Source organism: Radiomyces spectabilis, assembly GCF_025331425.1.
Source record: "Radiomyces spectabilis strain NRRL 2753 chromosome Unknown BYT42scaffold_2, whole genome shotgun sequence".
Taxonomy (NCBI): domain Eukaryota; kingdom Fungi; phylum Mucoromycota; class Mucoromycetes; order Mucorales; family Radiomycetaceae; genus Radiomyces; species Radiomyces spectabilis.
In genome coordinates, this window is record NW_026251927.1 from 906,148 (window position 1) to 930,365 (window position 24,218).

Below are 24,218 nucleotides of genomic sequence, written 5' to 3' on the forward strand. Positions count from 1 at the left end.
CGGCAACATGAGATTCCGTAATGCGATTATCTTCTATATACCTTTCTGCGCACTTTTCAATCACAATCTTTCTGAGGTATCGCAATTAATAAGTACTTCCGTTTTGTTTTGTTTTCCATTTCTCTCCTATTTTGTTTTAAAGCGTACTTAATTACAATGCTTGCAGAAAGCGACATGGAAATGACTGGATTGACAAATATACAGAAGCACTTTAATGGGAGTATGAAAGTATGAAAACGTTTTTTAGATTTTCATAAATATCTTTCCGCGACTGCGGATTTGGCGCAGCACCAATATTACCAAAGCAGCAGTGACCGAAGGGGCTCCTGCAAACTGGATAGCAGCCGTCCATCCAAAGTGTTTTTGTAACAGACCTGCAATGGGTGTCCCCAATAAATTGCCCACCGTTGTGGCAAGGTAACACATACCGAGTCCGCGTTGAATATTAGCAACACCCACAATGTCAGCCGTCACCACAGGAAACAGTGAGACGAATCCACCTCCCGTTAAACCGTATAATACTGCATAAGCAACGAAAGAACCGTAACTAGTAGCGAACTGCCAAATTACCATACAAAAGATACCTGCAAGAGGAAAGAAAAAAGAATCAATACACTAATCTCTGCTACATTATGAAGAAGGTTTTGAGCAACCTCCCCCAAGTACCTGCAATAAGTGTAAATATAAACATGGTATTCAAACGACCGATGTAGTCAGCAAGAAAACCAAGCACAATACGACAAACAGCATTCATGGCTGACATTACTGATACAAGAGTAGCCCCTCTAGATGCATCGACGTTAATGTATGCAGCATAGGTGGGTGTAAGGAAAAATGGTGCAACATATCCAAAAGGCACGATGAGTCCAAAAAGGAGAAGAATACAGAAATGAAAATTAATCAACGATCGGTCGATAATCACAAAGCGGTCACCTGGCGGTTTCCAACGAGAGAAAGCAAGAGCAGTAGCAATACAAAGAATACCAAATCCCATGCCGCCCATGGCTCGAAGCGCATTGCGATATCCGACGGTGTCGATCAAATTTTGACTCATAGGTGACAAGGCCACGCCGCCTACTCCGGAACCGCTTACGGCAATGCCAGTGGCAAAAGCGCGATACTTGACAAACCATTGACTGGGGAGGGTAATAGAAGTTGAAAATACAAAAGCAGCGCCGATGCCGAACAGAATGCCTTGAGATAAATAAATATGCCACAGTTCGGTGGCGAAACTGGCCAATATCAGTCCCAGAGGGGCCACCACTGTACCGATACACATAGTTCCACGGTAACCGAGACGTTGGATGACCGGTGTCAAAAATAATCCGCATGATAATAAGCAAGCAGTAGCTGAAGTACCGACAAAAGCGATCTTGAAATCGTCCGTCTGACCGGCATATACGTCTTGTAAATATCTATTTCCAGAAGTCCATGGTAGTTTAGCAACAAGTTACTGGTAGATGATCCATCAAAAAATTTTAGTAGAAGAAATGATATAATATTTTGCAATAGTTACAAACGCTGAAAATTTCCCCACGAATAAATCGTTCCGAACGCGAAAAAATTGACCAGAAATGTAGAGATCACCACTAACCAGCCGCGGTTTCGCCATCCTTCCGAGGGCAGGGCCTCTGATACATCGACTTTGTCACCGGAAGCCTGACGAGAACTATTTTTAGTGATTGTCTGTGTGATCTCTTCCAGTGAACCTAATGCAGGGAAAGGAGCCGTCTCAAGTATGTGAGGATAACCACCAGTGGAGCCTCTTCTTTCTTCGCTGATTGTTTTCGCTTCTTCCTCATCATCAATCTCGCGTTTTGTGTGAGTAGATGATAAACTAGGAACAGAATGGGTCATTTTTAGGAAAAAAAAACGCATACAGTGACGGTGCAGAAAGATGGATACTTCAAGAAGAAGAGAGTTGATACTACTTCAGGCACTATAAAATGAACTAAAACCACCGCTCTTTTTTACCGCTAGAAAAATTTTAACGCGGAGGACTTTGAAAAGTTCAGTGCGAACTTGACTCGATCCGCTCCTCTGGTCGCAACTATGTAGGACGATCTTCCTCACACGTTCATGCCATCGGAAGAGAAAAGTGCTTTTTGTTTTTATTCTCAGAAAATGTCCATTTTAAGCGAGATTCTGATTTAGAACGGTTTTTTTTTTGGTTTTTTTTTTTTTTAGGTTGGAGTCTTGGGATATTTTCGCGGTCTTCCTCTACGACTGGGTATAGATGTTTGACGAACATGTGGGTGAGCAGCCACTGGGGAACCGGACGCCGCCGCGGCTGCCGCGGCTGTCATGGTCGGTTCTCGTGGTACGTTCAAGACGCCTGCATCTCCTTTGACTGCTGCCATATAGGGTACCCAAGTCAACAATTCCGGTTTAGCGACTAGGTGCTGGTTGCCTCCATTCCCGTGACCGGTCTCATCGTCCATTATAATTTCATATTGCCCGCTCGCCTGCCGTTGAAGCATGTTGTTGAGTTCTAGTGTTGATATCACATCATCTACGGTCATACATGTTCGTCGACTCAATTCTTTTCGATGCCGCAGGGGATGACAATACACAATCAATGAACTGGCCTTTCTTCAAACAGCAATAGGTCGATTCTCGTTGGACATACCTTCAATGGTAACCGAATCTTTTTGTTCCCGTAGCTCTCGTCTCAGAGTATTTTTCCAATACTTTCGGTAGCTCAGCAGTCCCAGGTCAGAAAGCGGCTTCTCCGGAGATCCGATTTTACCTTCTTTGCGCGAAAGCAGATAACCTATTTTCTTTTTCAGTCAACAACGAGCATGTCGATCAAAGATAGTTGCACTTACTAAAATCAATAAGGAACTGCCCATAGCCTTTACGTTGATGCGCAGGTAACGTCATGATACAAGATAGATTATAGTCTAACAATGATTTCTTTTCCTGTGATAAAAAGCAACCCCCAGAAGATTAACAAACTGTTCAACGTAGATGACACGTGGCACTACCACACAAGTAAAAAAAAAAAAAAGTGGCTTACTTTGGAAAAATAACCTACAAAATGGCAACCATTTTCATCCATTTCTGTAAGAATGTAGAATAAAAATGGCTCCACATCGTAATATAGGGTTTTATGATCCAGGAACATTTTCGCCAGTAAACAAAGATTTTGACAATAGATCTACGGATGAATATGGAGGATTAAGAAAGCTTATTTCGAAAGTAGCGAGACCTCTAGGATTGTTACCTTATTTTTGCGGCCGTCCACTTCGAATATTGATAAGTGACCATCGCGATATATCTCATCGCCTGGAGGGTGTTTCATGGTACATTTGATCTATCGCAGCTGTAAGAAAACTGGAGTATTGACAGTTTTACTGCACGCATGATATCATACTTTGTGTCGTTTAGCAACAAAGGCGCTCTTCATGTATTTGAGACAGAACTCGCATATATACAAAGTTTCAAGCTGACTGTACTCTTCGGGATAAGGCGCAAGGTACCATACATCAATCAAATACGGACCAATCTTCACTTTACGAATCTGCCCCGGCTCTTTTTGACATTTGATCTGATTGATTGATGAACTGCGGGATAATCGGATGGAAAGTGGCTCCATAGGAAGTATAGGCTTAGTATCATGACGTCGTCGCAGCACCCGCCGTTGAACTTTCGAGGAAGTAGTTTTCGCGGAGTTTGATAAACTGGATTGATCATGCCGCGAACTCGTTGCTGCAGACGTGTCATCTTTGTGGGAAGTTTGCATTTTTTCAGCAGATACATCAGTACGTTGTGCCTACAACATTCGATCTTGATTAAGCCTCTCGACATGGCACGGTCGCCAGCTATTCATCGGCGGGTGACGGACGCGTCTTTTTTTTCCGACTAACCTCTGCTAATAGTCTAGCGTTCTCGAAACGATCGATGCTTTTACGAACAGGAAGTCCTCGTGCGTATGGCATGCCAAAAGTTGTGTTCAGAGGTGACAGATTATGGTACAAAGCCTCCAAAGATGAGTATAATGGTGGATGCTTGGTAGGGACAGCATTGATTTTCCTTGCAGGTTCGGTGGTAGTGCTGTGTATTCTGCGTGCTTTTCCTTTCGCATATGTATTTGATTTAGACTTTGCGATCTTGTTCGCCTTTTTTCCTGTGGTCATGAAAAGGTTGTTGGAGAATGACAGTATTGAAGAAGGAGGTGACTCAGCAAAGGGATCTGCTGTGTTGAGATCGATTGAAATACCGACAATGTTTGCCACGTGATTCATTAATACATGATGTTGACCGTTTTCATTCTGCTTTCCTTTTTGCAATGAAATCTCCCAGTGCATACACACACAAACAGTAACGTGCGTCGTAGAGAGATTAGATTGCTTTATGCGCGCGGCTACCGTCGCGCTCGAGTTTTTATCGAAAGATGCAGTATACATGCTGTATCATCAACCTTTCCAATAATTCTGCAACATGGTGTTCATTTTAGTGCTACACAGCTTGCCAAGTCAAAATTGAATGCAGAAAGAAAAAAAAGATGAGATAATGTATGAACCTATACGGTGTTTATTGAATAAACAAAACAGGGCATAAAATGTGAAAAACGTAGAATGGTAAGAAGGAGACGCTTAAAGACGGCGACCACGGCGACCACCCTTTCTGCGGGTGCTGTCGGTGGGAACGGGAGTAACGTCCTCTGCAGGCAAAGAAAAAGTAAGGTCAGCATGAATAAAATACAAGCTTGATCTTTATGTGAGCACTTACCAATACGACCAATTCTCATACCAGCACGAGCCAAGGCACGAAGAGCGCTCTGACCACCGGGACCGGGGGTCTTGGTACCGGTACCACCAGTAGCACGGATCTTGATGTGAAGAGCGTTGATGCCAACTTCCTTGCACTTGGCAGCAACATCTTGAGCAGCCAACATGGCAGCATAGGGAGAAGATTCATCACGATCGGCCTTCACCTTCATACCACCTACAAGTAAGAAAAACACAAAACAAGGAACAAAGAGGGGGATGTGGGTAAGAATAAAAAATCTTCTTGAAAAACCAACGGGCTGGAGTGTGTCTTTCACCACTCAGTCCAGCGTATGGTTAACCCCACACGCCGCTCACACCTCTTACAAGAAGAGGGCAGTCCTTTTGCAGATAAATTACAGCGATTAACGTACCAGTAACACGAGAAATGGTTTCGCGACCAGAAAGATCGGTAACGTGGACGAAAGTGTCGTTGAAGGAAGCGAAGATGTGAGCAACGCCAAAGACGAGTTCACCTTCACGGACCTGGGGACCGAGAGTGACAGGCTCAACTTGCTTCTTGGGAGCAGCACGCTTACCAGACTAAAGCAAGATTATATGATATACTTAATATACTGTATTTTTGTAACGATCACATGGATGGATGCATGGAATCCACAATTTTACCATGACGGATGGATAAGGGATGGAAAAGAAGGAGCACACTTGGCGATGAATCCGTGACGAAAATCGCGGGTGCGCAACAACATCGGTCTTTTAATTTTTATTGTTCCTTTTTATCCTCACCCGGAATATCCTTTGTTAAATCCTCATCATGATGAGCAATTCGGTCAGAGAAATAATGATTTGCATCGCGATGAAGAGCTTCGTCGGCTCGCACAGCTAGCACTACATCACGAATTGTAGCCGAAGGAAGGAGATTATAATAGTCTAAAGGAAGATGGCCGCTTTTTCAGCACTTTTCTATTTGCAACCTAGGCGAAAAAAGAAACTTACCGATACTTAATTGAGGAGCAGGACGGTCTGGAATTTTTCCAGCCTCCAAGTCGTTGAGGAAGTGTGTATAGGAATGGATGGCTTCTTCTTCGAGGTAACCGGTGAAGCGATGCGCAGTCTGGGATGAAATGCAGTAGAGTAGGAGGTACGAATTGAAGAATACACCTTGGGCAAAGAGAATGAGCAGTCGATTGAAGAAATTGGGTTGTATACATTTCATAAAGATCATCAGATGCATGCGTTCATTTTCAGCCTCATGCAGCAAATGGATAATCCAGCCAGTATCGGGTTTCAAGTTGCTTAATGAACGCATGTGCCTTTGCATGCCACCCACCATACCCGGCACTACAAAAAATCGCGACTATATTTTAGGCGAAGTTGATGTAGTGACCTAATGACCAAACTTTTCATTACCTGCAGCGATGGTTTCCAGCATCAAAGCTCTCATATAATGGTCGTCACGAAAATAAAGGTCGGGAAGCAGCCGAAGGATACGTACGATCCTGTAAGCGAGGCGATCGCCAATCCGTTGTGGGACATAGTGGCTATCGCTGTTTACCTCGATTTTTCTGAGCTCTTCTGTGGACAATGTATGGGAGAATTCGTTTCGCATTGGCTTGGGCACGGAAGATCTTATTTCACGCAACATATCCTTTGGTATTGTACGGCGACCGTTTTTTCCTTTATCGGACAGTTCATCATGTCGAATAGCTGAATACGATAATGTTCGTATCGCTGTACGGTGGATCACCAATCTTTGAGTGCGGAGCGAAGAGGTTAAAAACGTTCTCAACATAACTGCACAAAGGGAGAACAATGAAGACCACAATCTACAATGACAAAAGTCGCCAAAAAATGTAGAAAATAAAAAAAGGTCCGGTCATTCATGCATCATTCTTTTGTCGATAGTTTTGTTTCATCCAGTGCAATTTTGACATCATCCTCAAATCCACATCCTATGCATCCCTTTTGCACCTTCACTGCACGGCTTCCAAACCATTATATTGTGGCCCTTTTGTGAACTTTCCACCATACATAAAACTGTATGTAGCTTTCCAAACTTAATGGATTCCTTCATTGGCTTTCATCATTATGACGCAACGGCGAATTTTTTTTTTTTTTTTTGCCATTTCCCTTCATCTATCCTTTCTGGATAAAAATAGTTGCTGTTTTTGACACACGGAATTTTATTTGGCTTTGAATGGATATGGTTGATGGTTGGATTAAGGGATGTGTTTAGTAGGAAGGTCGTTTCATGTCCTTGCGGCCTTCATAGAATTCGGGTACCATGTTGATGAACTAAGAAGCAAAAACATAAGCTTTCAGTACAACGTTGCTGATGCATATTGAATGCGCTATGAAACAAGCCAATTACCTTGATATTTTCATGTTGTTGTACACGCTGCCACGGGAATGGGTTGTTTCTCCGGTCAATGTTAATTTCAGGATGGGTTCGGAGCAAATAAACTAAAAAAGAATGATAAGGTTAGAATCACACATGAGTCCCACGCAAACACTCATCAATGGCTTCTTTTTTTTTTCGTCTGCAATGACTTACGTGGATAGCTGCAAAAAGTATCGCCAGAAAAAAAAAAAAGCGACAACAAAAAATTAGAACGTCGTTAGAAATGTCGTTTATCAAGGAGACCAGTGTGCTGAGTAACTTACGCAACAGCAGCTGCACAGCCTCCGCCTGCGAAGAGGAAAAGTGGTGCTAAAGCAGGGTTCGCTCGAATAAAGGTAGCAAAAGCCATAGTGTAAGAAGTGAAAAAGGAGAAAGAACAAAAAGACACGGACAGTAAGCTTTCACTTGGGGAGCCTTTATATACAGTCCAAACTGAAAGATAGCACCCGCATGACTGACCCCTTTGTGCAAATAAAATTTTTAATGTGAGAGCACTCTCACGCTGCCGTACTTGAATTTTTTTCCTAGTGTTTGTTTATGCATTTAGCGTTGCACACAATTCAATCTACACATCAACTTTCATTTTCCCATTCCCTTTCGTAAGGCGAGAACCCACCAATGAGGATGAAGAAACGATATAATACACCGCTTTTGGCAAAGTGTATCTTTGATAAGGCGAAAAAATCAAGGGGATACCTTTATCGTTGTGAGTAGCTATTATCAGTTGTCATTGGCTCAACTATCAATTTTGATCATATGGCATGATAAAACGTCATGCTCCTAAATGGATTGAACTTTCTCATGACGAGAATACTCAGAGCTTATCTTTGTGACAGGACCTTATATTCTTACTATTTTGATTGACCTGCTTACAACCATGCACCTGCAATTTAGGCTTTTGTGCAGTCACTTTTTGATGATGACATTCGGAGAGCACAATTGCTGCTCACCCTCGGGTTCGCAGTTGGCATGCCGTGAATGCTTCCTACTCAGACAAAGAATCACGGAAATTTTTTCCGGTGCAAGTAAGGGCAGTACAGAGACCATCAAGGGGTTAAGAACACGGAGATGAGAAAGGGACTGGCGATGCCTGCTGATCGGAGGATTGACACGTCTATCTCTAGCAGACATCTTTAGAGTGCGAGTCCATTGCAGAGGACTGGGGTGGGTGCCAAGTGCTGATCTTGGGCTGGCTTTGAATTTGCGCAATCAGTTTTTTTTTTTTTTTTCTTTTTTTTTTTCTTCCTCCCTTCAGTTTGACCTGACTTCTTTTCTTATTTTGTATGTTTCCGGGCTTGGCAGCTTTCGCTCGGTTGTCATCTCACTTACAATATCGGCTGCAAAGCGAGGAAAGCAAAACAATACCGGATCTTTAAAGATGAAAGATCCCGATTCACTGTCGAAGGAGAATCAGAGTCCTTCGGCTCCTCATCTGCGGATCGACCGGTCGCCACCCATACCGTTACGCTCTCGCGACAGTAGTAATTCCTCCAGTCGAACTTCATCTCCTTCCAATTCGCCGTCTCCGCCTTTATCTCCATCTACAACGCAAGCCTTGCTACCTTCCATTTATCATTTGACACGAGCAAGTCGTTTGCTCATATTTTGCATCATCTTTCTCTCCATTCTGGGCATTACCGTTATCATTGACTCTTTTCAGCATCATCAACGAGATAAAAGTGGATGTAGAATGAGCTACATGCGTCCTTATTACATAAAGCAGACAGGCTTCGACAGTGAGATGACTCGATTTGCTGGCAAGTATGGTCTTTACCTGTACCGTGAAGCGGATCACGATTATTACGATTATGTAAGAAGGAAGAGCGAAAAAAAATGCCCCGCATAATAATTTATGATGATCTAATCTCTCTGTTCTCGAATTGTCTTCCATTTTTGGATAGCCGACTGGTGTGCCTGTCTTGTTCATTCCCGGTCATGCCGGCAGCTATAAGCAAGTCCGATCGCTTTCTGCAGAAGCAGCATATTACTATTACCAGCACTATGCCCAGGATAATGATGCTTGGAATCGCGGTGTACGATCGCTCGACTTTTTCACGGGTAAGGATGGATGCAATGGTAAGCTTTGTAAAGAAGCCCGTGGTTAACAGTGGATATAGTGGATTTTCATGAGGAATTTTCCGCGCTTCACGGACAATCATTGCTTGAACAAGCCGAATATCTCAACGATGCCGTCGACTACATCCTCAAACTCTACATTCAATCTCGTAAACTAGATCCTCATTTAAACTCCAAATTACCCGATCCCACATCCATTATCATCGTCGGCCATTCCATGGGCGGTATTGTTGCCAGAACCATGTTTACGTTGCCGAATTATCAACCTGGAAGTATCAACTCCATCATCACGTTGTCCACTCCTCATATCCTCCCGCCCGTAGCATTCGATTGGAAAATCTCTCAGATCTACAAGGATATCTATCGGCATTGGACGCAGGGATTTTCTGATGAGATTCAGACGAATAACCTGCATCATTCTACCTCGCTGAAAGATGTCATGCTTATCTCGATTGCTGGAGGCACGCTGGATAATACGGTCAACTCGGACGCTGCCAATGTCGGCCCGTTCCTACCTGCTACCAATGGTTTTACCGTTTTCACGACGGCTGTACCTCACGTCTGGACAGCAGCAAATCATGTATCAATCCTATCCTGTAATCAATTCGTCAAAGTCTTGGCAAAGAGCCTTCTCGATATTGTGGATGTGCGACGAGGTTCTCAAACTCAGACGTTGGAAGATCGCATGCGAGTCATGCGTAAAGCATTATTAACGGGGCTGGAGGATCGAAGGGGCGACGGTTCGGATCTGATGCTTGGTATGTCTACACGGTATGCACAACTGACAGGATACAGTGAACTTAAGATGGACGATTTATTGTAGAAGATACCATCCAATTCGAATGGCAGCAGCCTTTACCCAAGGATGACCAGGATGAACGTTTGATTATTCTAGGAGATAGGCCATCAGCCATGCATTTTCTGCCAAGATCAAGAGGAAAAAATGCATATGCTGTGTTGACGGATCAGCTTATTGGTCAGCGCTTTGATCTTTTGCTGTGCAAAAGAATAAAAGAGTATGAACCGAATAGAACTCGAATGGAATGTCGCATTGCCAATTCTATCGCCGTTCCTGTGCCAGCGTCTACCAAACAGGATACCGATCCATTTTCAGGCAACGAATTCCGCTTCGCCAGTATTGCATTTGCGGAAATGAGCGACTATGAATATGTGGCCATCAGGGACAAAGGAGGTCGATTTGGATTCCTGATTGCTGAGTCTTTCAACACACGAGAAAATACCCAAGTAATCAGTACGAGCATGATAGGTAAAAAGAGAAGAGGAATGGGCGCAAGATGTCATTTTGGTGGAGAGCGTGGAGAGAGTGGCAAGAGAATTACAGGCACAGGGACTGATGAATGATGTTTTATTAGGTATCGCTGTAAGAGGAATTCGTGCATCCGTGAAACCATCATTGTTTTCGTCTATTCGCATCCCTTCGATTGAGAATTCGATGCTGGGTTATCACCTGAAATTGTCTCGCCCATCGTGTGATGAAGCCAAAATGCGATTTACTCCATTTCTGCGACAATCGATTGCTAGCATGCACGAATCCAAGTTTTACGTAAATTTAGCCAGCAACAATGAGGAAACTGAACTGTCGCTGCATGGTCGCACTGCTTTTTCTTCGGCTGCTGTCGGTCAAGCAGATATCGATCATCGTGGCCTACTTTTGCAAGTGTGGATGGATCCGGTCTGCCCTCAACCTGTCAACTTGGAACTCAGCATCGATTGGTATGGTAGTGCTGGTCGTCTTGGTTTCCGAAATGGCATCATGTTGGCTACATCCACCTTTATTATCGTCATGCTCGTGTTTGTGGCTCAAATCCAAGCCTACAATAACACTGGTAGGTGGATACATATGATTCCCTCTTTGATAGCTACAAAATTTAATTTACATGGTCAACTTTTTTCGCTGTAGGCATTTTCCCTCATTTTGGTCAAGGCTTGATGTATTGCTTGCGGCGTACACTTCCCATCGCCATGCTTTTGGTGTCGTTGTGCAGTATTTATCAGTGTTTTGCCTCTTATGCGCTCGAAGACATGTGGGACCTTCCTCATCATATTAAATGGCATGATGTACTCGCCGGCAATTCGGATCCGTTCTTCTGGTGGTTACCTTTACTGGGCCTTCTGTTAGGTGTCGGGATCATGTCCCTGCTGTGGTTATTTGTGGAAGCCAGTTTGCGGTTGTGTACCCTGATTCCTCCATTCTTTCAACGGTACCTTGATTGGCAATTCTGGCCCATCAACCGGGCTGCTGAGAGTCGGCAACGAAGGCTCCAACGACGCGTTATCACTATCACGATTCTATTCATTCTGGTCGCTACGGTGATTACTTATCAGTTTGTATTCGTCGTGGCATTCTTTGTTCATATTGTAACGTGTACCCGGTCGCTTATCCGTAAACGGGCTATCGTAAGTAAAGCTGAAAATGGAGGGTTCGCTCCAGAAATCATATGACTGACTGAATACCGATTCTAGTTGTCACGATCCGATCGAAAGGAAACAAATCGATATCATTACATGCAGTCTGTCCTACTGCTACTCATCACATTATTACCTTTTAATCTGCCAATTTTACTGGTGTGGATCAGAAATCTCGCGGTTCACTGGTATGTTCCGTTCTCTTCCGATCATAATGTGCTAGCAATTGCACCATTTATGATGTACGTGGAGGCGCTGATCAGTGAAAGGAATATGCTACCCCGGCAAACATCAAGGTTTGTTGAAAGCATCGCATCCAGTGGATCAAGGAGAAACTTATTTATTTTTTTGTAGATATTGGCGTTGGACCACTTACTTCATTTTCTACGGCATCATTGCTTATGCATTCATGTACGGCATCAAATACACGCACGTTCTGTACCTCATATCGAACTACTTGGTCGTTTGGCTACTTATTCTGCATTTCCGAGATTCACGTTATTGCCGACTCGTGTATCATTACGCTTTGGAACATTTATTTACCTTGGGAAACAAAAAGCTATCCTAGACAAATACCCTTTCTCTTTTGCAGCTTTTTTTTTAAAACAACTTATCATTATTTGATTTTGTAAACTTTTTTATTTGCCTTGTACACAATATTAATCATTTTATTTATAATCAGCTAACAAGCATAAAGTCCTTGTTATTGGATACCGTCCTCTTGCTCTGAACAACATCCATAAAATAGAAAAAAAACCATACTTTCCACAACGCCTGGATGGATGGCTTGGTGCTTATTGTTGTGCGTCTATGTATAACAAAAATAAAAATACAAGGTGGATCAGGATGTTTTGGCGACGGTTCATACCGTTTTAAATACTGGTCTATTTGACCCAATGAGCTTTCCCATCATCGATCCTAAAAGGACCATCATTGTCAACAATGGTATTAGAATCTGATTTTACTTGCAATTCTTTTCCCTTGGAACTGTCTGCGGCGTTGCCGCCGAAACGAACGCCTGCAATCTTTTTTTTCTGGCAGTAAGAATGGCTCGATCTGCAAAAAAATGTGCATTCACTTCGATAAAGTATCCAGAATAGGATAAATGTGTTGGCCAGGTTACCAATGTGACGCAACGTAAGAGAAATCCAGGCAGCGATTGACACGTGTTATGCGGCTTCATCGTATAAAGCCTTCTTGGTGTGGATTCATACAATCGCAGCTGTATCTGCTCATTTATCGCTCAACCACGAAAAACGCAGATAATGTCCATATGTAATCAACAAACTAAATAACACAACGCTATAAATCGTGTATCACCATGAGAACAACCAGCTTTTTCCAAAAGCTCTTCCTCGTTAAACTTTTTCATGTCCTCAATCCAACTTCTGCAACTATCCAACGACAATCCAGCGTACTAGCTGATTCCTTTTCGATTATCCCAATTTACTAATGCAATATACCCTATAATCACAAGTTCAGAAAAATTCTCGCAAGACTCTTTTGCTCTTTTAAGCCTTATCGACTACAGCGATTTCTATGGTTATGTCATATTTAGCGTTGCTTTGCTACAACTCCAAGCAAAAGAGGCAAAAACACACCTCTTTGTCGGAACTAATAACGGTATCATATATGATAAATACGGGTATAAAACTCTGTGATCTTACGAAATTTATCGGAAAACAATTTATACAAAACAATGTGCTGAAATGAAAAGATGCTAAAAAATAATAAGGACATGGCAATGGAAGGGACTGGAACATGGGGATAACAATAAGAAATACAATAAACAAACTAGCTGCAAGCTATGTAATGAATGAAAAAATGTATGGAAAGGGTTTATGAGAAGAAAATGCAAAACAATAGAAATGGGGCATGGGTGAATGAAAAGGGGAAACACAAGAAGCAGTGGTAGAAAAGATACGGAAAACAGCTGTCTTGGAAAGGGTCGTTAGCACATTAGTTTTTGTGTCAATGATACTGCTCAGACGCCATTTCAGATAAATCTAAAAACAGATCATTCAGCGCTGCTGGTGAATCAGGTGGTGTCGATGGAGAGAATTGATAACGTTCGTGAAAGAGCAAAAAGTCATCTTCTGCAGTCACGCTTCTTGGTGACGAAGGGATCGACAAGCTGGAAAGTTGCAAGGATTCGAAAAATGCGCGTGCATCTCTTAAGGTTACAGGATCCTGATCGCTGTCGGATGTTGATGAAATCTGTGTGGTTACACATGGTGACGATTGAGCGGCAGGCACCGAGGAAGACGGATATGGGTACGTCACTTCTTCTTCTGGCTTCACGGTATGCTTTCTCGGCGGGGATAGAGGTAACAAGTCAAAGAACGCCTTGTTGCTCTCGGTATTCGTCCTCATATTCGATATGGTATAACAGCCTGAATCAGCTTATTGGATGTTGCTTACAGGAACAACACCGCAACTGCTTGTCAATACGATATGGTAAATGATCAAGCGTGCTGCGCGTCCTCTCCTTATCTGTTTGGTAACAACGTCTTTTACACAACGGGACAAAAGTTTTGTCTCGCACTATTTAAAGGCAGTAAAGTAAAAGGAAAAGTATCAATTCAAGAAATTTAGTTGATGAAAAGAGGGGGAAAAAATGATGCGCTTCTTTTTTTAGCTTTACATTTTTTTTTAGTTGCTGCGCCAGTCTAGCAAGGTTCATGTCCCAACTGGCTTGTCCTTCGGAGACTGCCTTTTCTGTCAGTCCCCTTTCCTCTGCCCCACAAAGAATGGCTTTGGCAATATAGCGTGTTCCGCGTGGAGCACCGATTTGGTTACACGATACTCTTTTCTGGGCCAATGAGAGGGTTTTACTAAATGCACATAGAGATTACACATAATGGGACTGCTAAATTGAATTTAAGTGACATCACTTAGAATTTCATTTTTTTTGGTGACGTAGCTTATGTGCATTTGCGACTTTTTATGCACATAAATGAGACTCGACAGTGACAGTATTGCTTTGAATTATGTTATTCTCAAAAACAGCTATAATATATGATGTTAGTTGAGAGGTTATAGATCAATTTTAGTGGGCAATAGTTACAAATTGTATGAAAAGAAGCTTCTGATTGCTTAGATCATAGAATCTTTCACATATATCTTCATGAGCGATGAATAGTGGCGGGAACTCGGTTCTGTGTCTTGATTTTATAGTCACCAGATAAAAATGACTTGACGTGAGCTGAAGGATAATCGGGTGAACGGATGAAAGAAGAGAGAGACATGGTACAAACAAGATGCTTTGCTGCTCACTATAAGTGGCAATAGCAATGTTGTAAGTGTTGTATGCAATTAAAGCACAGTAAGGAATCATAAACCATAAAGCTTGGAGGCGTTGAGGTGCATCAGTGCTGTTCAATGTTAGAAAGTTTTTGGACAGCGTCCTTGCCGAGAATACTGAGATACAAATCCAATTTATCCTTCAGATGGCGCAGCATATCTGATTTGACCAGCTGCCAACACTGTGCATTGCCTTTAACGCTATGTGCGATCGCCTGAATTCCACAGTTTCCATCTGTTCAGGACTAAACACCCGAGAGATTGACTTCACTTGCAACTGGTGGATGAATGCACTACGTTCAAGTGACTACCAGTCGTTGAGTATTCACTTGCTGATGAGTTCTCTTCTCCTTGAGGTCGCCTGCTGTTTTTTTGATTAATCTATTACAACAAGGTGAAGTATAATAATGTCTTAAGTCCTTGCCATTCATTAACTTATCCATGACTTACGTTTTTGAGTGGAGAATTAAGCTTCCCAAGTCATTTTTTTTTGTAGTGATGCGATCGAGTAATTGGGTTACTTAACTTGTGTATTTGAATAACGTCCTCCAATGCGTTGGCCGTTCGCCTGATGTTGTAGGCCTTTTTAGGTAATCTCTGTCAATATGAAGCACGCAAATCATTAACGTTTCCATTTTCTGTATCGATTGCCGTCTCATTGAAGGGTGGGATGATATTGAGCGCGATCGCACCATTACAGTACTGGAGAGTGGGTCGGCCAGACTGACCATAGTACGCTTTATTGGAGCATTGACAATTTTTACGGAATTTTCACTCGTGCCTTTGTGGAATTTCGCCTTTGGCCATGCGGATCGCAACGGAGAAGCGTTGTGCTGAAATTGAGAACTTGGGTTGCTCGTTGATATACGGATGGACATCAAATGTCTCTTTATTAAGCTATTGTTTCACTGAAGTTTCCTATATTACACAAATGTTAGCAGTGCAGGTTACGAGCTGTATCATATGTATCCAAGTTCCTTCATAATATATATTTAATCATGAACGACTTTGAAGGTTTAATGTATATAGATGGAAAACATGATTTGTTGTAATGTATCACAAATAGTATAGGGTAATAGAAGCAAAACGGAATTGTTGCCGGTCTACCGTAAAGGCCTGAATGTTTCCACCCCATAAAGCAATTTAAAAAATGAGAATAGTGTGACGGGAGTAAGAAGTAAAACGGAATTGTTGCCGGTCTACCCGAGGGCCTGACTGTTTCCACCGAATAAAGCAAGTTACAAACAAAAGCTACGCACTTATGCTCGACTTTTAATTTGAAGCTGTGTGAATGAGGCAGGTTATATTGTTCACTTACAAGTGTTCTCGCTTCGTCTTGCCCGGACTGGCATTGAGGGCATTGCCGAATGGGATACACATTGGTGAGATAATCGTTGGCCGCTTTAAAAATACCACTTCATCAGTAAGAGTAAAAGCCTGATGTAACAAAATAAAAGTACTCACGAACTTGTCGGCGATCTGGACAGGCGGAGGTATGATGAAGGACTTGTCCCTCATCATTCAAGCACCAGCGTCGATGTCGGCGATCCCCACGGAATCGGATCATCTTCGTCCTAAAAGAGGAAATACTACATCAATAACAGAAGGGTCTCATTTTTGCTCCAGTACGAACCTATGGTGGCAGCGGATTACATTTGGATCCCGGAATTCCGTCGTGGTCGAGTCGCAGTGGCTGCAAACCTTGCTGGTTTTGTACTCGTCCACGCACAATACGAGTGCCTTTTTGACGAGTTCCTGTCTGACCCGCTACCAAAATAAAAATATGAGTATGTTATGTCACAAACTCATTAGCAAGAAGAAAAAATACCTTCACAGGAACTGGAGCCAAAGCTTTCACCGAAGGCTTGAGATCAGCGTCACCAAAGGCAATGATGACAAGGCGGTGGTCAGCTTCCAGTCCCGGTTGCCTCCGGATTGCCCTCCGCTCTCGTTTTCGTTCTGACCTGTCGGGTTTATGGACCATTGCATCGGCTACCACAGAAGTGTCAACAAAACCAGCTATGACATTTGGATGCATCGACTCACCATATCCAGCGTAGGAAAGTTCCGCGTGAGCCTTTCCGTGATGACATCCATCTTTCGCTTTCGGGCTCTTTTCAAAACAGCTCGAAGCTCACAATAATTATAGTGTGCGTTGAAGTCGAAAAGCCTATCAAGAAACATGGTTTCAATACCAAGACCATTATTTTGTAGTATTTTATCCTATCTTTACCTCGTACGTACACGGATCAATGCGTGTATATACGCCTGGAACGCCTGCACCGACATGACGGAAGGGGGGGAGGCGGCCAATTCATTGTATGTAGGCTGAATCTGCGACATTTCTCTCTTCTTCTTCTCCATTTGCGCAGCCCAACGCGGAACATGCAGGAGACCCTAGCAGAATAAGATGGTTAATAGATGCCCACAGAAACGTATCTGTCCGCAAAAGCAAACTTACTGGTAATATCCGTTGTTTACGGAAAAGGTATGCTGCTGTCGGAGCTCCTTGTGTTGAGGTCGTCATTGGTATCGACCGTGGTAACCATCGATCGGATACCTGGATAATATTGTAAGTTGTACTTTTTCTGCTAGAATTCCGACGAAATAATTTACCTGGATCGATACCAATGACTCGAGATTGCTCTAGCCTTTCGGAGGTCAGTCCTCGGGGCTTCTTCGACAGACGGGTGAGAATATGGTGCCGATTCGACCTGTCGAGGAAGTAACTGAAACTCCTTTCGAGAGGAAGGCAATGGGTCTAGGAGTAAAAGCTTGTAAGTTTGGTTATGCTAGGAAAATTAGGACGGTATTCCTTACCACGGCCACGGACAACAAAGCGCATCGAAATCATGACTCCATCGGACTGGAAGCTACAGTCAAACAAGATCGGCGGTTGGTTGTGGATATTTGCAGGATCTATCGTATAACAGAGTTAGACCGAGTCGATAAAGTTAGTTGATTGGTCCTGCTGGGAGATTATGGCCGGCATTGCGTAGTCCAAGGAAAAAGCCGACCATACACGCACCATGTTACCCCGTAAGTTTCGGGATAAATGTTCGACAGCATCTTGAAAATACAGTCATGAATCTTGCTTGTTTTCTGATTTGACTTAAAAATCGATTCACTTACTCATAGCAGCTGTGTGGCAAAAGGAATTGGCAACATGAACGAATGAAGACGTCAACACAGGGAACTGATACAAGTCTGATACACATATGATACAGTATGGTCAGTAAAAATACATATATAACAGCGATAAAACAAAACTCATTACTGACTTTGACCAGAATTGGGATCGATCGTTGCTGGTCTAAAGTGGTTGGCAAATGTCGCATTTAACTGGTGGTACCAGCCTTGATTTGGCTACATTGATAGGATAGAGTTATCATTGAGTAACCGTACAGGTATTCAATTGTATAGTTCAGTGTACTCACAGGGCGACTTCGTACTCCATGGACATTGGTCATCACCAACGCCCATGACCAATAAGACTGGATCATGTATCGGAGGACATTCTGCAAATTGACCTTCCACCCATCGATGGCAATGCAGATTAGTTAGGTTTAATGCATCCTGACGAGCAACGGCAAAGACTTCGGTCATGATACGAATTCGATCCTTCAGGTACCGGAACTCAGGGCACAGCAGAGTGGCCAATTTGCATTCACGAGCGAAGTGGGACGTTCTACCTACAAATTGATAACTTTTCATAGATAAAAAAAATCAAAGAAAAAAAAGGAAGGGTGACACATCATAAATTGTAATCAATAGGCTTAACGCCAGGTGATTGGAAAGGTTGATTCCCTGCAACTTGGATTGGAGTGTATGACTAGCGACAAAGCGTTGTTATCAAAGAAGATCGCTGAACTAAACGTAGCGTTAATTCTTTGGTGTTTGCTTTTGCTCTTCAAACAACCATTCATATATACATATGGTGGATAAATATATTATATAGAGTACATGATTACTTTGTATACAAGTGACTGGGATGGGGTATTAAAAAGTACGATGCCGCTCGATAGATATGCGAAGGAATAAGAAAGCTTCGATGCTATTGTTAATGAGCGTTCAACGATTGTTGATGGACGAGCTCACTGTAAGCTCCGTTAAGTTTCAACAGTTCCCAGTGAGTGCCTTGCTCGATTACTTGACCGTTCTTTACAACACAGATCAGATCTGCGCCCTGTATAAGCACAATTTTTGATCAGTTAAGATTACCTCCATAAAAGTATGTATAGACAGTAATATTTACCTGAATGGTGGACAAGCGGTGAGCAATAGTAATAGTAGTGCGTCCTCCTTCTTCGAGAATGTTATCGATGGCAGCTTGCACCAATTTCTCCGATTCACTGTCCAAAGCTGATGTGGCTTCATCCAACAGGAGTACCTTGGGCTTGCGAATCAATGCACGAGCGATTGCTATACGCTGTTTTTGGCCACCTGACAATTGACTTCCTTTGTCGCCGACGCGAGTGTCATAAGCATCCGGTAACTGTGTAATAAACTTGTGGATATTGGCCGCCTTGCAAGCTGCTTCGACTTCTTCTTGTGTGACATTCTTGCTTTCTTCAACGCCAAACCGTATATTCTCACCAATTGACATATCGAACAAGACCGGTTCTTGACTCACCAAAGCCATATGGCTGCGAAGGTTATCCAAAGAAAACGATTTCACATTATGGTCGTCCAAGCGTACCGTGCCACTGGCGGGATCGTACCATCTCTGAAGCATACCAATGGTGGTTGACTTGCCACAACCAGAAGGCCCCACAAGAGCAATAGTTGTACCAGCTTTGCCGTATAAGTTGAATTCACCGTGAAAAATCGATATATCCGGACGTGATGGGTATCGGAAAGCGACGTCTTTGAACTCAATTTCACCAATAACCTTATCCGTCTCGATGCCTTCCATATCAGGATCAATAGTGGGCTTCCGATCAAACACTGCGAAAGTGGAGATAGCGGCGAACTTGGCCTTGGCAAAGGTAGAAGCGAATGCACTGGCGCGACCAATACCTTGAGCTGTAATCATGATAGCCATCATGGTCGTAAACATTTGAAGAAAGTCGATCTTGCCTTCACTCATCAAACGAACTCCAGCGTAGAAAGCAACAGCATTTGTATAGAGAGTTACACCTTGATGGCAAGCATAACCAATGGAAGAAGTGAACGCCTTGCGTTGAGTCAGTTTGTGTGGATAATCGAGGGCCCTGTAGTACTTGCTCTCGAATTGCGGTTGCTTATTCAATGCAGCCACAGTACGAATTTCCTTGATAGCTTCACCGGCCACTTCACCACTCTGTTCATTCGCTTTTTGCGTCTCGTCTTCAAAGCCACCCTCTACCTTCATCTCATAGGCAGCAGCAGCAATTTCGAAAGGAGCCATGCACAAAATAATCAGGGTTAGGGTCCAACTGTGAGCGAAAGCAATCGAAAGTCCTGACATAGCAAGTGAGTTTCATTTGCATGCTTGAAATACATTTTCAATTAACCTACCAGTGACAGCTGTGCATATAATTTCAGTAAAACTGCTCCACGATTTTGTGACCATCTCATTGATGTTCTTGGCGTCTACTGCCAGCTTGGCCGTCAAGGCACCCATACTGTGATCTTCTTCGTCGAAATAGCCAATTTCTTGCTTTAAAAAGGTTCGGAAAAGCCTACCACGAAGCCGTCCTGTGTAGCGTTCACCTGCGACTTCAAAACTGATGATTTCCACAGCAATGCCAATAAGAGCGACGATTCCGAGTACAACGAAAAGAAAAGAATAAAGATTCGCGCCTTGCATGGGTCCGGGTGCGATTAAATGATGTCTGGATGGATCGGCCGTGTTGACGATGAGCAGATTCATGACTTGACTGAGAACCAACGCAAAGCAAGGGAATACAGCACCGGAAATAGCAGCACCAACCACACCCAAAGCGAGTAAGGGCCATTCTGGACGCATTTGCTTGAGAATTCTACCCATAGGAGCTTTCTGCTTCTTGGCTAGTTTCTTCTCGGCCTTCTTCTTCTCCAACTTCAATTGAAACGCGTCGATGGAAGAACGGCTGGCGGTCTTGGTAAGTTTGTAACCGTCTTCCTTTTCCGTCACAACTTGAATTGCTTCGGCAGCTTCCTTTTCTTCCTTCAACTGAATGGTCTCCTTGAGCAGCAACTGTTCGTCATCCACCTCTTGTTCTACGTGACCAATCTCTTTCGTTGCAATTTCTTGCTTCTTCACCAGCTCCGCGTAGACACCCCCCAATGCAAGAAGCGTGTTATGCGTTCCTTGTTCCACAAGGTCGCCCTCCTGCATAACAACAATGAGATCGGCATTACGAATCGTGGATAAGCGATGGGCGATAACAATCGTAGTCCGATTCGTGGAAGCAGCATCCAATGCTTTCTGCACAAGACGCTCCGACTGCGTGTCTAGAGCAGAAGTGGCCTAAAATTTGCCAGTAAATATTAAGTACAAAAAGAAAACCAATGGGGGAAAGAAAATTATGGAGACTTACTTCATCCAACAAAAGAATAGCGGGATTTTTGAGGATAGCACGAGCGATAGCAATACGTTGTTTCTGGCCACCCGACATCATACCTCCGTGTTCTCCTACAATCGTATCGTAACCATTGGGCAGCTGGGTGATAAACATGTGACAGTTAGCTTTCTTGCAAGCATCGACAATTTCGTCCGGAGTGACTTCATGTTGAACACCCATCAACAGGTTTTGCCGAATGGTCATATTGAAAAGGACCGGCTCCTGACTGACAACACCAATTTGGTCACGCAGCCACTTAACGTTTAATGTCTTCAGGTCACGACCATCCAAAAGCACCTGCCCCGCTAAAGGATCATAGAAACGTTGAATCAATTGCACACTCGTGGACTTGCCCGAACCAGAGGGACCCACGAAAGCGACAGTCATGCCAGGGCTCACTTTGAGACTCAAATTCTTTAGAATGGGAACATCGGGGCGAGTAGGATACTTGAACTCAACGTTTCGAAATTCGATTTCTCCCTTGAGGGAGTCCGGGACAATGCCTTTTTCAGAGTCGACATCGATTTCAGGAATACGATCGATAGTGGCAAAGATTTTGTAAGCAGCACCGGCAGCGTTAGAGACAGCCGACACGTTCTGAGGCAATTGTAAAAGGGCAAAGGCGGCAATGATCATGGTGAAAAACACGACCATCACGGTGGCGCCGTCAATTTTTCCGTCGATTACCAGCTTCGCGCCGTACCAGAAAGCCAGACCATAAGTACAGAAGAGAACGAGCATGAAGATACCGAAACCGAGACCGAGGACAATACCGCGCTTGATACCTGTTGCGGTGGCCTTCTTTAACAATTTATTGTAACGGTGGCCGAATCGATCTTGTAACGAAAACGAGTAAATAGTTCTAATTCCAGAAAAAGCTTGTTCCGCAACCGCACCGGCGTCAGCATAAGAATCCTGTGTTTTGGTGGTAAATAACGTCATGAAATACCCCATGGCGCCACCTGTACCAGCCAAGAGGGGGAGCGTGGCTAAAATCACTACGGCGAGCTCCCAACCTTCCACGAAAGCAACCACAAAACCCGTAATAAATGTTGAGATGGCTGTAATAAGAAGACCGAATTTCTGAGAGATACCATCTTGGATGAGCTGGGTATCTGATGCCAAGCGGGTATTGAGAGAACCTTCTTCAGCCTTGTCAAACCAGCTCATGTCCTGACGTAAAATCGCGTGAACGTAAGCTGCGCGAATTCGTCGAGTCTGATTCCTCCCCGTGAGAATCCAAATGCAGTTTGTAGAATAAGCAGCAACGGTGGCGGCAGTACCCATATAGACAAAGATGAGAATCATTGGCATGGCCGAATCGAGCATAGCCGATGGACTGTCGATCGAAAACGAAATATTTCCAAGAATATCACCAAAGATAATAATACTAAGAGGCTGCATAGCCCCAATGCCGGCCGAAAGAATGATACCAAGGCAAATCCGTATAAGGTCAAACGTTGTGGCAAATCGAAACAGTCTATAGATTGGTACGGCTTTGGTTTTTTCTTTGGCTTCCTTCTTCTTGTCATTGTCATTATCATCGTTCTCTATAGGTTTTTCTGGAATAGGAAGTTCTTCGATAGATTCGTCAAAAGAGCCCTTGGCTTCGACATGGATAGACTCCGGGGCTGCGGCGGTCATGAAGTATGATCGTGTTATGGCAAAGTCTCTGTTGTTCAATAACAAGTTAATGTTGTAATTTGAGGTCGCTATTGTTTGAATGAAGCGTTACCAGTGGAAGTAACTTACGAAAAAGAAAGATGAAAGAATTAAAAAAAAAATCACAGAAAACAGGAGATCACAAAAATGGATGTCGGTATTTATATTCGGATCAGAAGGGTTCCACGGGCAAGGGAATGGTATCTGCCAGATCAGCCTGTGGCAGCTCTAAGGAGGTGGCTGCAGCGCCCAGCTCAAAAATTTCCAATTTTCGATTTGTGATTCAGAATTTAACCCCCGATTCGGGACGCTCCAGCTTGGCCGCCGGCGCTTTGTCCGTTGTCTTGGAGGACTCGTAGTCTAAGTCGCCGGTCCACGTGAGACAAGTTACTGCCTTCGATTTTTTGAGTCAAAAAAAGGTAATGTCGGAAATCCACTCTTCTGCTTTTGTGACATAGAAATCTTGGAAAACTTTTATGTTTGGAAGCAAATGTTACCAGATATGTGGTGGTGCAATAGGTGGCCCATCGATAATCGATCACTTTTCTTGTGTTTCGGCATTACTTTGTATGGTCTTTGTACCCGATTGTGTACCTTGAACGTGGACTTCCAATTTTTGTTTTCTTTAGCAATTTTGAAAGCTGGGCAAGCAGAAATCGTGGAATTCCAAGGGCGCGCGCCGCAGCCAGTCTGCCAAACACTCTAGTTTAATAGTGAGACGTGCATTTCCTTTTGCCGTTTGCATTAATCAAACGATTTGATCTGACCCTGCTCCATTGACTCATAATCCTTCTCGGGTTCCGGTAAACCGGAATATTCGCCACACGGAACTTGTCACTCGTCATATTTCTGGGTCTGCGCGCCGATCATTCTCTTCTCGCGTCACGTTTTTTTTATGCTTGCTTTTTCATTAATTTTATTAGATAAAATGGTGGACCATGAGCATGCTGTCACCTTTTCCCACATTAGACTGTAGATTGCCGGTGGCTCTGAAAATAATATATCATAATCAAGTTGTGGATCAATACTCACGTTGCACGTGGGACATTTATAACGGATGGTCCTATTATTTCAAGAGAATGGCTGTAC

The 24,218-nt window shown here is 43.4% G+C and overlaps 9 protein-coding genes across 9 annotated transcripts; 1 reads left to right on the forward strand and 8 right to left on the reverse strand.

The window, feature by feature from the left end:
• Positions 1-243: 243 nt before the first annotated feature.
• Positions 244-1,279, reverse strand: BYT42DRAFT_591797 (major facilitator superfamily domain-containing protein; the record flags this gene model as incomplete). Its single annotated transcript, XM_051570571.1, has 2 exons — positions 244-584; positions 667-1,279. 2 exons carry the CDS (start codon positions 1,277-1,279, stop codon positions 244-246), a joined length of 954 nt encoding a protein of 317 aa, XP_051427056.1.
• Positions 1,280-2,159: 880 nt separating this feature from the next.
• BYT42DRAFT_555679 (acyl-CoA N-acyltransferase) lies at positions 2,160-4,178 on the reverse strand. The gene is made up of 6 exons (XM_051566698.1): positions 3,377-4,178; positions 3,227-3,316; positions 3,020-3,160; positions 2,829-2,922; positions 2,630-2,773; positions 2,160-2,542 (listed from the first exon to the last, which is right to left on the reverse strand). The coding sequence occupies exons 1-6, from the start codon at positions 3,743-3,745 to the stop codon at positions 2,184-2,186; spliced, it is 1,197 nt and encodes a 398-aa protein (XP_051427057.1). The 5' UTR covers positions 3,746-4,178; the 3' UTR covers positions 2,160-2,183.
• Positions 4,179-4,298: 120 nt separating this feature from the next.
• On the reverse strand, positions 4,299-5,402 carry BYT42DRAFT_555684 (ribosomal protein S11-domain-containing protein; the record flags this gene model as incomplete). Its single annotated transcript, XM_051566699.1, has 4 exons — positions 4,299-4,666; positions 4,735-4,950; positions 5,147-5,315; positions 5,400-5,402. The coding sequence occupies 4 exons, from the start codon at positions 5,400-5,402 to the stop codon at positions 4,599-4,601; spliced, it is 456 nt and encodes a 151-aa protein (XP_051427058.1). The 3' UTR covers positions 4,299-4,598.
• On the reverse strand, positions 5,147-6,715 carry BYT42DRAFT_555686 (alternative oxidase-domain-containing protein). Its single transcript, XM_051566700.1, has 4 exons — positions 6,144-6,715; positions 5,730-6,074; positions 5,400-5,663; positions 5,147-5,315 (listed from the first exon to the last, which is right to left on the reverse strand). Exons 1-3 carry the CDS (start codon positions 6,523-6,525, stop codon positions 5,497-5,499), a joined length of 894 nt encoding a protein of 297 aa, XP_051427059.1. The 5' UTR covers positions 6,526-6,715; the 3' UTR covers positions 5,147-5,315; positions 5,400-5,496.
• Positions 6,716-6,837: 122 nt separating this feature from the next.
• Positions 6,838-7,600, reverse strand: BYT42DRAFT_526460 (uncharacterized protein). The gene is made up of 4 exons (XM_051565348.1): positions 7,398-7,600; positions 7,288-7,295; positions 7,105-7,196; positions 6,838-7,028 (listed from the first exon to the last, which is right to left on the reverse strand). The coding sequence occupies exons 1-4, from the start codon at positions 7,481-7,483 to the stop codon at positions 6,966-6,968; spliced, it is 249 nt and encodes an 82-aa protein (XP_051427060.1). The 5' UTR covers positions 7,484-7,600; the 3' UTR covers positions 6,838-6,965.
• A 748-nt stretch (positions 7,601-8,348) lies between these two features.
• BYT42DRAFT_555690 (PGAP1-like protein-domain-containing protein) lies at positions 8,349-12,394 on the forward strand. The gene is made up of 8 exons (XM_051566701.1): positions 8,349-8,944; positions 9,036-9,192; positions 9,252-9,968; positions 10,037-10,477; positions 10,584-11,057; positions 11,132-11,628; positions 11,695-11,933; positions 11,992-12,394. Exons 1-8 carry the CDS (start codon positions 8,513-8,515, stop codon positions 12,203-12,205), a joined length of 3,171 nt encoding a protein of 1,056 aa, XP_051427061.1. The 5' UTR covers positions 8,349-8,512; the 3' UTR covers positions 12,206-12,394.
• A 4,232-nt stretch (positions 12,395-16,626) lies between these two features.
• BYT42DRAFT_182696 (uncharacterized protein) lies at positions 16,627-17,669 on the reverse strand. Its single transcript, XM_051562424.1, has 6 exons — positions 17,557-17,669; positions 17,402-17,500; positions 17,174-17,337; positions 16,987-17,110; positions 16,769-16,932; positions 16,627-16,707 (listed from the first exon to the last, which is right to left on the reverse strand). Exons 2-5 carry the CDS (start codon positions 17,465-17,467, stop codon positions 16,795-16,797), a joined length of 492 nt encoding a protein of 163 aa, XP_051427062.1. The 5' UTR covers positions 17,468-17,500; positions 17,557-17,669; the 3' UTR covers positions 16,627-16,707; positions 16,769-16,794.
• On the reverse strand, positions 17,628-18,644 carry BYT42DRAFT_182687 (uncharacterized protein). Its single transcript, XM_051562423.1, has 6 exons — positions 18,378-18,644; positions 18,222-18,306; positions 18,073-18,147; positions 17,969-18,009; positions 17,761-17,859; positions 17,628-17,701 (listed from the first exon to the last, which is right to left on the reverse strand). Exons 1-5 carry the CDS (start codon positions 18,441-18,443, stop codon positions 17,791-17,793), a joined length of 336 nt encoding a protein of 111 aa, XP_051427063.1. The 5' UTR covers positions 18,444-18,644; the 3' UTR covers positions 17,628-17,701; positions 17,761-17,790.
• Positions 18,645-19,000: 356 nt separating this feature from the next.
• Positions 19,001-23,111, reverse strand: BYT42DRAFT_489379 (P-loop containing nucleoside triphosphate hydrolase protein; the record flags this gene model as incomplete). The annotated part of the gene is made up of 4 exons (XM_051563936.1): positions 19,001-19,126; positions 19,196-20,382; positions 20,440-21,373; positions 21,444-23,111. 4 exons carry the CDS (start codon positions 23,109-23,111, stop codon positions 19,001-19,003), a joined length of 3,915 nt encoding a protein of 1,304 aa, XP_051427064.1.
• Between the last annotated feature and the right edge of the window lie 1,107 nt (positions 23,112-24,218).